Below are 16666 nucleotides of genomic sequence, written 5' to 3'. Positions count from 1 at the left end.
AATATTATTTCATCCATCTCTGTCACTGATGGCCAGTTACTTAGAAACACTTGTGTACAGTACTGAATGAAAAATGTTAACTACTTTGCAAGTATAAAAGAATAAAGAACAAAATGGATAACGTAATTAAGGTAGCTTTGTTTATTTTTTATATGACATTTTGCAAAAACAGCGTATAAAAATACATTTTGCATATAAAATACATTCACAGAAGATTAGAATAGATTAATGACTACTTGCACACACACACAAAAAATAATTGTGGTGCCTATGAGGTCCAAATATGACACCTCTGTTTAAAAAAAAAAATCATAACAACCTGGAAAGACATACAGTACTATTATAAATTCTTAAGGTCTATTGGTGTTACCGATTGCCTTGGCAAGATGGCTCCTGGGTCAGAGTCCAGCCCTCCGTTCAGTGTCAACATGTGCATCAACAAAGTGAACAGTGATTCTGTAGCCTCCTTATTGCCTTCAAGTTATTCTTAGTGTGTCATCTTAAGATTCATGTGTAAATAATCAGAATGATGTAGGACAGAAAGCTGACCAGCACGTTTGGCGATGACGTATTATGACAATATTGCTTAAAATAAAATACACACATAAGGCTTTACATAGCCCAATGATTGACATGAGCTTACGGAAAATTGTTTGTTTTTCTTGTTTGCATAGTTGCACAATGTCTAAATAGCATAAATTTTAAAAAGAGATGGCTCAACACACATTTACTTCAATTATTTCCTACTGCAAGGATGCTACTGTTCAGTGTGTAACTTGCATGATTGGTGTGTGAATTGAGACGTGTGTATAAAGTTTGTGTGAGGATGTCATCTGGACAGCCAAAGGAGGCATATTAATCCAAATATTATGTTTGAGGGTTTGCTCACACACGCAGATGATGTGTGGGAAAAAGGTTGAGGTGGGCAGTCCGTGTAAGGTTCCAAACAGGCAGCATAGGCCATTACATGAGCTACATAGTTTTGTTCTTTAACTCCATGGAAAAGATGAGCCATGGGGCCTTTGGCATAAATGGCGACATCCTCGCCACCGTGTGTCTCAGCATCAAGAGGGACGGCGGCCTGCTGCATGTATTCCTCATCAACTGCAAAGAAAATGAGTAGAGAATGTAACTGAGCTCTCCCCTTGTGAAACCATAAAGAAAACATCGAACCACAATAAATCTCAAAGAACTGCATTAAGATCTTTGAGAGCTTTTGCCAATAAGATAATTAACTGTTAAACTTTTCAACCATAATTGCTAGCCTCGTTTGCCAGTGCAAGTATAATCCATTCCAGTACCACTCATTCATTCCCCAAGTCCATTTAGTTATGCCAGTTGGTGAAAGCTAACTTGGGTATCTTTTGGACATAGGGTGTATATTTAGACACCCTTGAACAGCTGTTTTTGCCTCTGTGGACAGCAGAACCAATGTTCAGTCAAGCAATCAAATCTGGTTTTTCTTTCTTTTTTAACAAATTTCTATAGGCATAGTCCTTTTGACATGTTGTCTGCTGTCACATGTACAAAATGATTTAGTATATGCAAACTGAAATTGTACCCTTATCATAATAAACAGTGTGAATTTGAAGGTTCTCAAGAGAAATACATTCTATGAATGAATCCCTCAATTGCAGTCACATGTTAACCAAGGTACCAGATGTGCTGGCCTGTCTAAACATATGGTTTTACTACTGTTTTATTCAGGCAGACAAAAGTGAGGGCTTATTAAACTACTTCATCCCAAAAAATAGTAACACACACTAAGTGTATAATGCAATGACTGAGTTAAATGGTGCACAAAAGAAGGAAGAACTGAGTTAATGCTTGTACAGTGTTCCACAAAGAAACACAAATAGTTCTTTTTTTTTTTAGATACATATACTGTAAGTTTGCACCAAAAAAAAATCTAAAACAAAACAGAGCAGGGAATAGTCACTCCTATAAATATTGGAGCTGAACTTTTGCTTCCCAGTGATTAAAAGCAAGCTATAATTAAATCAATACACCCAAGCACAGACAAGTTCTACATCTGAAAGTTATTATCATGTCCTTACAGTAATCCACCATGGTGATGTTCCCTCTGGTTCCATTTATATGCACATAACCAGGACCGTTTGCGTACAGGATGCTGGTGAAAGGCATTTGGTCATCTGCTTTTTTTGGTGCTAGTCCTGGGTTGCAAAAAAAAAAAAAAAAAGAAAAAACTGTGGTGAATGAGAATAATAATAGACGGGTTAAACGGAACATGGATTTAAATGATTCATACCAAAGATTGGATTTCCTCGGGGTGTGTTGCCGCCAAAAGTGAAGACATGAGAGTGGTCAGCCGTGACAACAGTCAACGTGTCAGATTCTCTGGTGAGCTGTGAAGCTCGATCGATTGCTCGATCAAACATCACAGCTTCTGTCAGTGCAAGTTTGGCGATTCCATCGTGGTGCCCATGATCAATTCTCCCTCGTAATGAGAAAGAAAATAATATAAAGTTTTAACTTGTTATTTTGTTGTTCTTGTAACAGCACATATTAGTTCTAAATCAAGTAGTGCTGCAAAAATGAATCCATGAATCGGCAGCTATCGCATTCACTGCTAAATTTTGATAATCGATTAATCATTTAATTAATCATTTGGAGACTTGGTTTAATGTAAATTTGCCCAAAACTTCACAATTTCAGATGTAAATTCTATAATCCTCCATGAAAGGAAATGTGTTATCACTGTGCTCAATCAGAATTCTTTAAGACACCATTGTTTTAAAAAAAACAAAATGCTTTCTTTTTTCTTTTAAGAAAAAAAAAAAATCAAAGCATGCTATGGACAAACCCACAATATCCAGTTTATAATGACACATATGTTTTGTACAGCTAATATCAAGAACTTATCTTCAACAAAAAGAAAATAGCCTTTTGGATTCTTGCTCAGGATCTGAATGGCTTTCTCTGTCATCTCCACAATAGAGGGGTCCCGGGTGTTGTTTCGGAAAACTTCGAATCTCATATCTTTTGGCTCAAACAGACCTGGAACCAAAAAGATGGGATTCAATATGTAGTTTATAATGTTATCAGATATATTATTCAAATATTTCACGTGCACATTTTAGATCAAGAAAAGGTACAACAGAAATCTGCCAGAATGCCAAACAATAAAAACATTGCCATATGGTTAAAAAAGTCACTCATTTGGAGTTTTAAACCCCCTGAAAAGTTTAGGTGATGGAAACATACTTTTGGGAAAGGAGAGGGAATAGAGGGAAAGTACTAAAAACATCTTGTAAATAGACTAATTGTTAACAGGTGACCAACCTTAGTAGCATTAGCAGCGTTGGCTGCAAATGCCAAGTTGTTCACATAGGCAGTAATGGCGAGACTTTTAATTAACTTGTTTAGCACTATAATGACAAGAGTACAATGTACTGAAAATAACAAACTATTTGGGCCAGGTATTACTCATGGTGTTTGAGAATCTGAAAAAGGTGGAAATGCACAACGAATTACTCGTGACCAGCACTAAAAGCCAAAAGCCAATGCATCTATAAATAGCAGTGGATAAGTGACCATTTCTTGTTCACTGCGTGTACAAATAAGTTAACTGCCTGTACAAATAAGTTAAACACGATAAAGTATCATGTGGGGTTACCAGAAATGGTGATGCAACAAGATGTTAAACAGGTTGTTCTAAACCTTTGTAATCAGTTACAGGAAGAATGAATCAATGCTTAACCTTTTCATCAACATTAATGTGAAAGTGTGTTCAAAGTGTCTGGAGAGAAGGTGCACCATGCAAAGTCAGCGCAAGGAACCTTGTGCCTTGGATTCTTATCACCATTGTAAGGCGTTAATGACATACAGCTATCAATTTACAGTGTCACACTTTGATGACTTCATACAATAGTTAAGATGAAAGATGAACTGGTGCTTCTTAAGGTTTCACAACATAAGATAAGTCTATCAATAACTAGGTTGCCCAGACATACTGTTGCCATGCAAATATTTTGATGTGTGTAGAAATTGTTGTCACTACAGTCATGTAGTATAGACTTGCATATAGTCACCATCCCTGTCTTTGGATTTGTATTGCAAGATAAGTTACCCACCCATGAGGCGATCAGTAGTTTTAATGTTTATTTCATCAAAATCCTTCCTGTGCCAAACATAGAGTGAATTCTTGTTCTGAAAAACACGTGTACACGTAAGACAAAGGGCAGACAATATCTACTTTGTGTTATACTTGTTCAAGCACACTTAAGAACTTTATCGTGGCACCATAAGGAAAAAAGTAACACAATATAGTAATACAAGAAGGTAATACAAGGTAGCATTTGCCATGATAGTATTGATCATGTTCATATCATTCTTGTCCCTCATTTAAAACCAATTAAGAAAGGGGGAAGTGTCAAATGCCGTATAGGAGTCATTTCGTTTGTAGTTTTTGTGTGGCAGGTTTCCTACACCAGTTTACAACAGTAAACGTAATAAGGTTATCCTTATTAAGCCTGCCACACCATGACAAAAGTAGTTGTAAGTTGATGTTTCATCAGAAACATGAAAGTATTTCGTAAAGATGGAAAAGTTCATTAGTGTTGCTTTAAGCATCATTAACAGTATGAATGTACAGTGTTATTTTTCGACATTTTAAATGAGCCTACTGGTTTAGCTTTCAACCAGACGTCAATAAGGTTCCTCCGGTCTTTGCGATCACCCTTGCGAGAGTTGGAGGTTGGATACTCAGGGTCTGAAGTGCCTTTTGGTGTCATGTACATCCTGCCTCCTCCAAGGATCACCTTAAAAGGACACAAAGAGTTGTTATATACTGTCTTTATTGTATTTCAACACTGTTTTAGCACTGCACTATTGGTTGTGCAATTAAATTCTGGTCTTCATAAAATAACATGCTGGGATGCTATTTTGCATGTGTTCAGGCATAAACTGCATAAATAAATGAGTCAGTACAATGTCAGCTTCATGTTTATGGCAGTACAAAACCACTATGTAAAAGACGCTAATGACAGTCATTGGATTCCGACTCAAGCCAAGCGGGATTAAATGACCTAGCCCAAAAAAGAAACCTTTTTTTTCCAAGATAAACAGTATGTTTGATATTTGGCAACATGACTTATTGCCCTTCAGCTGTATGCTCAAACATAGAAAACCAAGGGCAAAGAAAGCAACACTCAAAAAATGGCTTGTAATTTGTCAAATCAAGAAAGACACAGCAGTTGGCTGAATGAGGTTTCCAAGATGACGTAAGTCAAAGTAGTATGTTGAAGGGGTTGGGTGAGCCAATTGGATGCCTTGAGGAGAAAAAAAAAGTAACCAGCTGTTCTCCACTAGCTTTGGATCAGCTGATAGACATAATTGTCAACTGAGCAATACTTCAAACATGCCTGAACACTGTGCACAAGTACAGAAGTATTGTAATATTTAAACTACTGTATTTTCAAATCCTAGAGCCAAGAGTGCCAACAATCCATGAGCTTCAAAACAAGCCAAACAAATGCTAAACATTAAAGCCCCTGTTCATAAAGACAACACACATTTACGCACATCTGTCACTGCTGTTTGATTATTTATCCTAGCAAAGTCCTTGCACACACATTTCACAGTTAGAAAATTCCGACTTAAAATAATAAAGATTCACCCATACTGCCAAGCAATACATGTCACACGAAGTAATTTCTATAATGAGAATGTGATGACAAAACTAATGTAATTACATACCAGGAAAGAATAAATCTACCTTTAATACCATAATACCAGTCAAACATTTTGATTGTAAGGCAGATGTGCCACCATCCTACCCAAACTAAAACCCATAAAATCCTCAAAAATATTTACAGATATCACAAAGATGACCTCACATCAATGTCAACGTTGGTAACTAGTTGAGTGGCAATGTCCACGCATCCTTGATGGCGAGCGCTGCTGGGAAGATCCGCATCACTATACCAGCTACGGCTGACTGAGTGGGCGTAGGCAGCAGCTGGTGAGGCGTGCTGGACCCGAGTGGTAGTCACGATACCAACCGATTTACCTGAACAGTGAAGACGAGAAGTGATTTGTAAACATTAAAAAATAAAATAAAATACAAAATCATATTAACCTGTAAGCAAACATTTGGTGGTAGTCATACCAACTGATTTACCTGGACAGTAAAGACAAGATGTGATTTGTAAACATTAAGAAAAAATAGGGTGGCCTCTGATTCTATTTTACTTTGTTAAAAGGCAATGCTACATTTCAGATTTTCATTGCCATACGACTAATACAATTAACCCAGGAAACTTCTATTTAAGTACTGTACTGCTTAGGACAACTAGGACAAAGTAAATTACGTTATAGGTTCAGTTGGAAACATATTGTTTCTGTAAGGGGAGACCAATTTATATCTTTTATCTTTATATGCTGCATATTGTACATAAGTCATAATTTTGCTGCCTTGGATTGCAGGTAAATGACAATAAAGGATACCTACATTAATGTTCTACTTTTAAACACTGCTACAACCATGATTAAAAACTGCTGAGTATGCATAATATGAAGAGATTTCTTGAGGGTTCTGGTTGACTTATAAAAAGTGACAACTTCCCAATGCAGTCAGCAAAAAAAAAAAAAAAAAAGTGTTTACACATACTTCTGTTCAAACAACAGATCGGCAAGATGTCAGTTTAAATATAGAGTAGATCAGAAAATAGAGAAAATGATGGCCAGCAGTAACCCATGCAGTAAACGCCAAGGTCAGTAACCTTTTACACCTATGGAGGAAGTGTCTGTCTGCATTAGGGGTATGTGCACAGTATGGGGGTTGTTTCAGGTTTTCAGTAAATATTAACACAAAAATTCTGAATAAAGGTAAGAAATACAGTCTTAAAAGTTGGATATGGAGTATATAAAATAGAATAGGGCTAGATTACTCCCAGTATGATAAAAAATACTCCTTAATAGCCCTCCAAACACTTGCGAGGCAATGGAAAATGATCTCCTAACTAAGCCTTCTCTGAACATTGAACTATAATTGTTGTTAGTCCAGTAACATGCTTATCAGATGATTGTTTTATTCAACTTATTGTAAAGATGATAATCTTAAACCTGCTGACCCTTTACCTTTGGCTTTTGCGCGTCGCAGCACGGAGTAGACCTCGTTGCCAAAGGTGGTGTTACATTCATAGGCCACTGCCTTGCCACTCAGTCCAACGGTTTTGGCGTTAGCTTTCACTCCACAGTGGTAGGCTGTCGCTGTGCTAGCGCTATCCGCCACCTGCTTGTCGACACTGTAGGTCTGGTGAGAAGAAATAGATTCGCTCAATTTTGTACTGGACCTCTCTTTGTGACTGTGCTGATAAAAAGGTTTCAAATATTTATCTGCCAGCTTTTCAAATTGCTTTTGGTTTTCTTGGAGCAGAAATGAAATGTAACCCTATCATGTGTTGTGTTTTTTTAAACGTTAACTAAATCCAAGATGTAAAACTCTCTATTGTAAAGTCAAGTATTTTTTTCCCCAATAATGTATTCTTGCTGTTGATTAAAAATGACATCACAATTTCTTAGGCTCAACTAACCTATAATTACAGTTGATGAATGTCACATGACCTAGCTCAGAAAAGCTGCATTTGGTCGTTACCAGAGCCCTGAGCAATTGTGATGCCGTTTTCAATGGAAAAACTGCTACCCCATGGGATGGATGAAAACGGGTGGATTGTGCCGCTTTAATAATATTGCAAAGGGGTAATATTATTCAGAACACTAATGGAGATTGTGGGTCTTTTAGAATATTATTGTCACGAAAAAATTTGGGTTAACCTATAGGTTAACCCAAATTGTTTTGGCACAATTGGGAATGGGCTGGCAGATAGCCACTATTATCTAATTTCTTTTCCCAAGATTTGTTGACACAGAATAAGGGAGTAGCTCTAGTTTTGGTAGGCCATGAATGTGAAAATAAATAGTTTGAATTTCTTCCTAATTGGTTAATCGTATGAATTGCTCTGACAACTATTTGAGAACATCAACATCATCCAAGTGACTGGCTTGCAGGAGTAAAAAAAACAAAATAAATACATAAATAAATAAAAAAATAACTAAAGTGACCTATGGAAAATCTGGACAAAACAATCGGACTGTCGAAATGTGTTGGGATTCAGGACATAAGACCCAGAATCAGGACTGTCGGCGTTAACATCTGGTCACTGTACTTTATATCCATTATTCTAAAAATAGTCTTTTAGCAATCGCCTGCTGCAAGGTGTTACTTGTCATTGGACATCAGTTCGAGTTTGCAGCTGAATGAGTTTCCCAAACATAGTAAAAAAAAAAAAAAAAAAAAAAAAAAAAAAAAATATATATATATATATATATATATATATATATATATATATATATATATATATATATATATATATATATATATATATATATATTTTATATATTATTATATATATATTATATATATTATATATTATTTATATATATATATATATATATATATATTTTTTTTTTTTTAATTTTTTTTTATGAAATATTCAGTTTAGTTCTCAATCTATGAATGTATTATTAATTTAAGAACAGTGCCCCCAACGAAAATAGGGCTAACCTCTCCCACCCCCAAAAAAGGACATTTAAGACAAATTTGCTGCGAATATGAATGTTTGGTTTTACGATTGGGGCAGGTAGAGTGTAATATTGCTTAAAAATTTTGCTGGAGTTAGTTCTTTTCTAAAAGTGGAGAGAATATTCCGGAGAAAGCTATATTGGCCCAAGCACACGAGAAAACACAGTGTTTTAACAGCGACATGAGTGTAGCTTTAAACTTTCCTTCTCTCTATGATTATCATAATTAAAGACTTATGATGTTGGATGGCACCTTAAACCTATTACTCTTGCTTTGCCACAATGTCAGCATTTTGACTAGAACTGTTGACTTTACCTAGGTTTGAGGGCCAAAGTCTTAGTCAAAAGGCAAAAGGCAAGACATAAAGAAAGTAAATCATTAAAAAAAAAATGAAAACACTGACTAACACCTGAGCTTCATTTTTTTCCTATAGACATTGGACAAATCTTCCCCACTGTCATCAAATTAAAAAAAAAAAAGAAAAATCAAACGAGATCCAGTTCAATACATTTCTTTGCAAAAATAATAAAGTTCAGTTTGAATGTAGTGTCATCAAGGTATGAATTCAATTAAATTCAGCATGTGTCGCTGGAAAAATCTTTGTATTTTTATGTTATATTTATTAACTATGTAGTTTTAATGTGTTGTCACCTTAGAAAGTGCCACATATGGGAAGGTGTCCATGGCCAGTACTGTCTCCTCCCCCGCATTGCCCTGCATTTGACCTTCCAGTATCCGAGCTGCTGACACAGTGGACACGCCCATCCCTGGAAGACATTAAGTGACAGGTTACGGAGTTGTACTATAGTTTGTTGTTGTTTACCTTCCCTCAAGCAAAAAATGAAAAAAAAAAAAAGATTTAAAGAACACAAACATTTTGCAAACAATTTGCAATCTTTATACATTTTGCTGTTGTAAATCATTTTGAATATGCCTTTTAATCTTCCATTTCTTGTATTATTTATTTGTATTTATATATTTTGAATACTGTTAAAGATGGAAGCAATCAGAAAAACGTCTCATTATTTTTTCATGTTGTTCTTTTGAATATACGGGTCATTTATTGACATCATCCGCCCTTAAAAGTTTCCAAAGCTCTTCTCAGTTTATGAGGATCCAAAATCGAAACCAAACGTTTCCCCCCTTATTCAAAAAGAAAAATAAATGTTTGTTTAAAGAGCTCGAACTATTCCTGTCAAATTGAGGTAAAAAGATTTTGACCATCTTCCAAGTAAACAAAGTCAAAGCCATTAACATCAACTGAAAGTGCAAATGGACCTGCACATTTAAGTCAGTGGTTTTTCGGAGAGCAGCACTTGGCAAGTAATAGGACCATTGTTTAAAATATGCGTCAGGCGTCAACATGTGCAAAGTTACTGCTGTGCAGCATCACATTATTATACAATATTGGATAGCACATGTTAAGTTTGTTTGCATGATCATCTTCAACAGTGCCTTTACAGTGATGCTAATTCTTTTATTTTTGCTCTTGGCTGACACATTTGGGCTTTGATATTAAATAATAAATACCAGTGGAAAGACAATGCCTTTTGTTTAACTCTAACCATTTTCCACTTGACTGGTTTTTTTCCAGCCGATTTATATAATATTACATTATTCAAACAATACACGTTGCTGAATGTCTGTGCTCAGTTTCACGTTTGGGTTTTGCCTTACACACTGCAGACAAAGACAAATAAAACATTTATACTAGGTAAAGGTAGAACCAACATGAAAACCATAGGGAGCTTTCGGAAGAGGGAAACTCCTGTTCGACTTTCACTTCCCGGCTAGGTGCTGATGACCGAATAGGCTTTATCTTATTAAAAACATGATCACTCTATTGTAGTTAACTTATCACCACAGTTAAGTTCTATACATTTGACATCCACTGCAGCCTGGTCATCCTAGAAGCAGGAATCTCCCCATTTATGTTCTCAAAGTTTCTCTTTTCTCCTTCAAATGTTTTTTTTTTTTTTAGTCTTTCCTTGACTTGCTGGTGGGGTTAAGATCAGGGGATGTTGTAAAATAATGTCAACTGGGCTTGTGAAGCCCTTTGAGACTCCTTTGTGATTAAAAGCTTAATATTTGACTTGATTTGGAAAAAGAAGCAAACATGAAGATGAGAGAGGATGGAATATCAGATCAAATCAAAGCCATTGCATAAATATTGGCCATAGTGTAATCATTTAGATTTTCCAAAGAAACCACTGGTGTACAAAGTAACAGATGTTGCATGGTTGACTAATGAAAACAACAGTACATGAGGGTAGAAACTTAAAGAAAGGACCTAACATCTGCTCATCACATCAGAAATAACTTACAGAAAGCAGGAGGAGGGGTATTCACAATATACTGTACCGTACGCATAAGAATTCATGAAGAGAAGTTCAGAGTACTACAGCAGATGATGCAAGTTATCAAAAAAAATAAAAATAAAAAACTGAAAGAGACTGAAGGGACGCTACAAGGGGAGGCTATAGTAAAAGTTGCTAATAAAAGCGTCCAGTCTGTTTCAAAACTTGGTAAAAATTTATATTTCGTGACCAAAAAAAAAAATGGCCATCTCCCAGTTTTGTATCTGATACTGTGCATCTGCATATTACACTCTAAAAGGAGTGGGGTAAAAAATAACCCAAGTACGGGTCACAAAAAGACTGACCCAATAACTGGATCAATTTGACCCAACTTTTTGGGTTGTTTTATACAAGCCAAGACCATTTTTAATGTTGTTTTGCTAAAACAACCCACAAGGTTGGGTCATAGTGACCCATATATAGGTCCGGTCTTTTTTTGACCCATAACTGTGTTATTTTTAACCCAACTATATTTATAGTGTCTAATACTACCATTTGTTTTTAGGTAAACTATTGGGCTCTACCCATTATGATGCATAGGATACTCAATAACAAAAGTAAAAACAGAATTATAATACTAGTGGAGCAAACATAAAAGAGGAAAGGTCTCAGATAAAGAGAACACCAAAATATGTCTTCAAACAGACCTATTTAAATGACATAAAAATGCTTAACCATAGTAAATTTCTAACTTTGATAGGATATTGATCATCATTTTAGTTACATTACTGAAAGAGGTCACATCTTACAGATCTAATCTGACAACCATAGCTGCACGAATCAGCATTGCCACCTAAATTGTCATTTCACATCCTAAAACCCTTCAATGCTGACTGACATAATCTGCTGCGCAATGTTGTTTTGTATTTGCATGTCTGTCCACCTGATAAATATGAGCCGGTAAATTACTATTTAGTTTACCTTAAAGGATCAACTTAACCCCAACCCTTTCATGTCTCTAACAAACTATTGCCCATACAGTACGGTATATGTCATTTTGGGAAAGGGCCTTTTCTGCTCCAGCATTACAGTTCCCCATTGCACAAGGCAAGGTCCATAAAGACATGCTTCGATGAGTTTAATGTGGAAGAATTTGAAAGCGCTGAGTCTCAACCCCCTCAAATGCTGTACATTTGGAATGAACTGGAACAGTTCATTTGAGTGGGGTTCTTATGTCCACAATCAGTGACCTTTGACCTGAGTAATACTTGTTTGGCCTGATGTATTGGATAAATATTTTCAATGTCATTCTACAAACTTGTTTTTGTTGGTCTTAGAAGTGAAAAATGCAAATGGGGGATAAAATCCATATCCTTCCTTTGGTTTGGCTATATTACTCGACCAAATTTTGCCATGGTTCTACTGTTTATGTCTCCCAAGAGTGGCGTTCAAATTTAGATGTCATTTTGTGGGCTTGTCATTCATTCACACAACTGTTTTTCACTGAGAAGATGTTAGTTGTAATGAATCCTCATAATCATGGTACAGGGATATTGAACCTCATACTGCTTCTCACAATCTGTTCCAAACTGTTGGTCCAGGCTGTCAATTTCCTGCTGAGCAGATGCACATGGCCCTCTTATTCCATCCACATCCACTCAGTCCAACGTGAAAGAGTACTTATCCACTACCCACACATACGCATTGTCCTGCATTAAAAATGAGCTCTATATTTCTATACATTGCTTTTCGATATTTTGAATTTACTCTTGACCGAGACTGCATTTGCTTTTTAAAAGGCTGTATTCTGTTTTTGTTTGAGCGGGGTACTATACCATCTCCGAGGAACAAGATTATGTTTTTGGCCTGGTGCTCACGAGGGCGGAGTTTCAGCGCAGCATCCAGCGTTGCCTTGGCCTGGGCATCCCAGTAGGCCGGCTCTCTTTCATGTTCGTACAGGACTGTGAAGATGACCAAGCGACAAGAGAATATTCACAAAATGTCAGAAAAGAACATAATACGAACATAATAAGTGTGTTAGTGCTTAGGTTATTTAATCTGGTTGTAAGACATCCTAGCTGCTAACCTACCCACCTGCTGTACCTTTCAGCTTGAAAACAATCAAGTTGGTTTTCTGCCCATTAAATATAACAGATACCAAACAGCAATACTAAAAGTTAACATGCATATTGCCCCTAAACACATAGCAACTGAAAAAAAAGTGCTCCATACCACTTTTATCCGTGTGGAAGACTGCTAAATTCTCTCTTTGCATACCCACCTGTGTTTGGGCAATGTGTTTAGAGGGACAGTCTGTCCTTACACACATTACTATGTTGAGTTTACCTGCATCTGCACACACAGTGCTCAAAATAGCCCAACCACAAGGACCACTAGTATCCGTGTAGACTCCTCACCTTGGCTTTCCACAGCAGCCCATTCCCCTGCCAGCAACACGGTTCCCAGAAGAATGAGTGGGAGATTCCGAGGCCAACGATGTGGCGTCTGCATCCCTGGTGTGAGGTGACCTGGAGAATAAAGAGGCTGGACACAACCGGTATTCAGAAGAAACCGCCAAAACTGAATAGGCAGAAGCGCATGGAGAGTGAGACCTGCCTTTTTAAAGCCCCGCTGGGTGTGTAGTAAGGAAAGGCCCTCGCCAGCTCATAGGCTTGGACTGGATATGAGAGAGGGAGTAACCCTTGAGCGAGAGAGAGAGAGCGAGGGAGAGCGAGAAAAAGAGCCAGAGACCACACAGGAGTACTGTCGCATCACAGCCCCTCTACACCCTCTTTATTGTTTTAGAGGGGTTACTTTAATGCAGTCCTCCCCTTTCCTCCCGCCACATAAATGCGAGTGATAGAAACTTGAATGGGCCCTTGATGTGGTAAATGCCTACCAGCAGCATGCGGCCGGCTTAAATATTGGAGAAAAATGAGTAGAGGGAAAAACTGCTACACCATTTTTGTTGGCATCCGCCTCAATACAGATCGTAACCATTTCTCTTTCCATTTCTTCTCCCTTCCCCTTCTAAAGAAAGTTCATGCTATCCATGAGAATGATTGACTCTTGATGTGCTCTGTTTCATATGACTGGAAAATGATTGCATTTCCATTTCAACCTCCCTTCTCTAGCTTTGCATTTAAAACAGACCTATATTTCCCCCCTCACCAAATCAAGTTGACTTTTTTTCCGTGTTTAGCATTTTTCTGCTGTGACTTAGCAGAGACCGCCTGCAGGATGGAAATGCTTCTCTCCTGAGCAAGCACAAGAGCTAATGTGTGAAATGAGGTGATTTGAGCCGACTCTTGTTCAACATGGCCAGAGGAATCACATTTCGGGCGAGCGACTCTCACCTCGTGAACCTCATTACAGCATCTCTCCTTTTTGCCAGCTGCTCAAGCGTTGCCAACAAGGATTTATGGTTAGTCAAGTGCTTAATCAAAACTGTGGTTCGACTGTACTGTAGGGCTGCGATCTCTGTAAAAGAGTTCAACCCCGCGTGAACAGAGAATACCACTGGCGGCATGAATGAACATGATACAGTAACTTGTAAAGGCACGTTCCCCTGTCCATTCGTCATGGGTCGGCCTGTGAGAGAAAGTCCAAATCATGAGTGTATAGAGCTGCAGGCTATTTTTACTGTGGCTCTTCCATCCAGGCAAAGGTGCATACAGTCAGTTATTATAGCAGCTGTCAGGACTTGTAGAATCGCAGTGAACCCAGAATATTTTTGCGGTGGTTTTCCTGCATTCCAAACATAATAATTTAGTGTTTAAAAAAAAATCTCATAATATATCCACGCATTTATCCAGACAATCACATTCACACCAATGGTTACACCTAGATAAGAGTCTGATATTAGCCTAATGCATGTTTTTACCAATTGGAAGGACTTGAAGCACCCAGACAAAAACCAAGGAAGGAAAACAGGCAACTTCCAGAGAAAAACCTGAGGCTGCAATTTCCATTTATTTGTGCTGTGAAAGACATTGAGGGGTGCAGGGAGAATTATAATAACCCAATACATTTGTCTAAACATTAAAACCATTTAGAAATGTGTTTTTGTCTCGACATATATTTGCACTAGTAGAAAGGGAAAATTTCAACCTGTGCACGCCATTGTTGCCATTCGCCCAACGGTGTAAGTCATGTCTCCCTGTAGGTATATCAGTTTATGTTCAATTGAGCAGATTATACAGATTACACACAATGTTACAGGTGAAATCAGATGGACTCATTGTTATTCCGGTAGCTATATTTTTGTAACATATTTGTTTGGTGATGTGCTGTGAATTTTTCTAATGCAAAATGTGTGCCTTGTCTCAATAAAGGTTTTGTTAATGCTGTAACCACATGCACCCAAGGCTACATTTGCATTCATTTATATTCGGGTTAAGTTTGAGTTCGTCTCAAAATTTGCGTTTCTGAAACATTCAGAATATCTTTCAGAATATCTTTGTTTCCATGCTTTAGCAAAGGGAGTACTGCAAGACCACACAGCCACTATTTCAAAGACAAAAACAAATCTTTCTCAGTGACTCTAACAAGTTAGTGACAAGGAAAAATATTTTCTTAATTGATAAGATGTTGGAGAAAGAAGATTGTAAGAGGTGGGTTGACAGTCCAATACATAGGAGAGGAATAAAGAGACAGACAAAAAGGTCACCAAAACATCACAGCATATCTTCACATATGTTGATTGAGCTCACAGACGTTGTAAATGACATTTTCAAACGGATTACCTGTTTGATTGAGTCACAGTTGATACAGATTAATAAAATAACATTTTCTCATGAAACAAAATGTATTTCTTTAAAAATATGATTACAATTCTGACATCATGGGTTCAATAATTCAAGTATTGCCGATGTCAAATTGTACAAGTATGGCCATTGTGTCATCTATTATTATTATTATTATTGTCGTTGTTGTTTTTACATGATAATCCCTCAAGGGGATATTTATCTGAAGGCCTCTTTACTGTACACGAGTCTGCCACTATATATGATGGGGACAGGAAAGGCCACCGGGAGGAGGCCCCGGCGACGGCCCAGGACACGCCGGAGGGACAGTCTCTCGACTGCCCTGGGAACACCTGGGGATCCCCCCGGAGGAGCTGGATGAAGTGACCAGGAAGAGGGAAGTCTGGGATTCCCTACTGAGGCTGCTGCCCCCACGACCCCACCCCAAATAAGTGGAGGATAATGGATGGATAGATGGACAGGCCTGTGAATATTGAAAAATTACATATAATTGATGCCCCAACTCTAATATGCATTTTCCACACAAAAATTTGAGTTTGGCTAATCTCCATGGCGTTTCCCCTCCCTACACACAAAAATACAGCTTCCATAATGTTTAAGGTTAAAAAAAATAAGAATATAGACAAATCCAGAGCTGCTGAACCTTGATTATGTGGAGATCCACTGTTCATGCTTGTGTAAAAAGGATTAAATAGGCCTATATTATATGGTATTTACAACATTTACGTTCATCTTTGACTTGTATAAAATAACATTCCCTCCATGGTGGATTTTTCCAGGGGAGTATATTGGACTTTGGATCAATCTCAAAAAAACAGAACTGTTGGGTGAAGGTACACTGGAGTCATCTGAGGCTGATTCAAAAATAAATGTAAAAGTAAGATTTATTCGAAGCAACCCATTTAAAAAAGGGGGACATTTTCCAGGCCACCATCATGTTTTTTTATCTGACTTAATTGTAATGAGAAAGAACATTAAATGCAGTAAATACTGTCATT

General features: G+C 37.4%; 1 protein-coding gene across 1 annotated transcript; it reads right to left on the bottom strand.

Annotated features, from left to right (window-relative positions):
* Window positions 1-126: 126 nt before the first annotated feature.
* On the bottom strand, window positions 127-13464 carry alpi.1 (alkaline phosphatase, intestinal, tandem duplicate 1). Its single transcript, XM_088425552.1, has 11 exons — window positions 13320-13464; window positions 12738-12863; window positions 9257-9372; window positions 7102-7276; window positions 5859-6031; window positions 4647-4781; window positions 4095-4170; window positions 2884-3018; window positions 2270-2461; window positions 2058-2174; window positions 127-1104 (listed from the first exon to the last, which is right to left on the bottom strand). The coding sequence occupies exons 1-11, from the start codon at window positions 13411-13413 to the stop codon at window positions 830-832; spliced, it is 1614 nt and encodes a 537-aa protein (XP_088281678.1). The 5' UTR covers window positions 13414-13464; the 3' UTR covers window positions 127-829.
* Between the last annotated feature and the right edge of the window lie 3202 nt (window positions 13465-16666).

Source organism: Hippichthys cyanospilos, chromosome 10 (genome assembly GCF_059441005.1).
Source record: "Hippichthys cyanospilos isolate Australia breed blue-spotted pipefish chromosome 10, RoL_Hcya_1.0, whole genome shotgun sequence".
In the NCBI taxonomy this organism is placed as follows: domain Eukaryota; kingdom Metazoa; phylum Chordata; class Actinopteri; order Syngnathiformes; family Syngnathidae; genus Hippichthys; species Hippichthys cyanospilos.
Note: the sequence above shows the minus strand (reverse complement) of the source record. Positions and strands in the feature narration are given on the sequence as shown.

Bases quoted from the DNA above. Each gene is read 5' to 3' on its own strand.
- alpi.1 (XM_088425552.1), bottom strand. From the start codon at position 13,413: ATGCAGACGCCACATCGTTGGCCTCGGAATCTCCCACTCATTCTTCTG. The intron at 12,864-13,319 runs GTGAGGAGTCTA...TCATCTTCACAG, and splicing joins GGCTGCTGTGGAAAGCCAAG to TCCTGTACGAACATGAAAGA. The intron at 3,019-4,094 runs GTGGGTAACTTA...TTTTGGTTCCAG, and splicing joins AACTACTGATCGCCTCATGG to GTCTGTTTGAGCCAAAAGAT.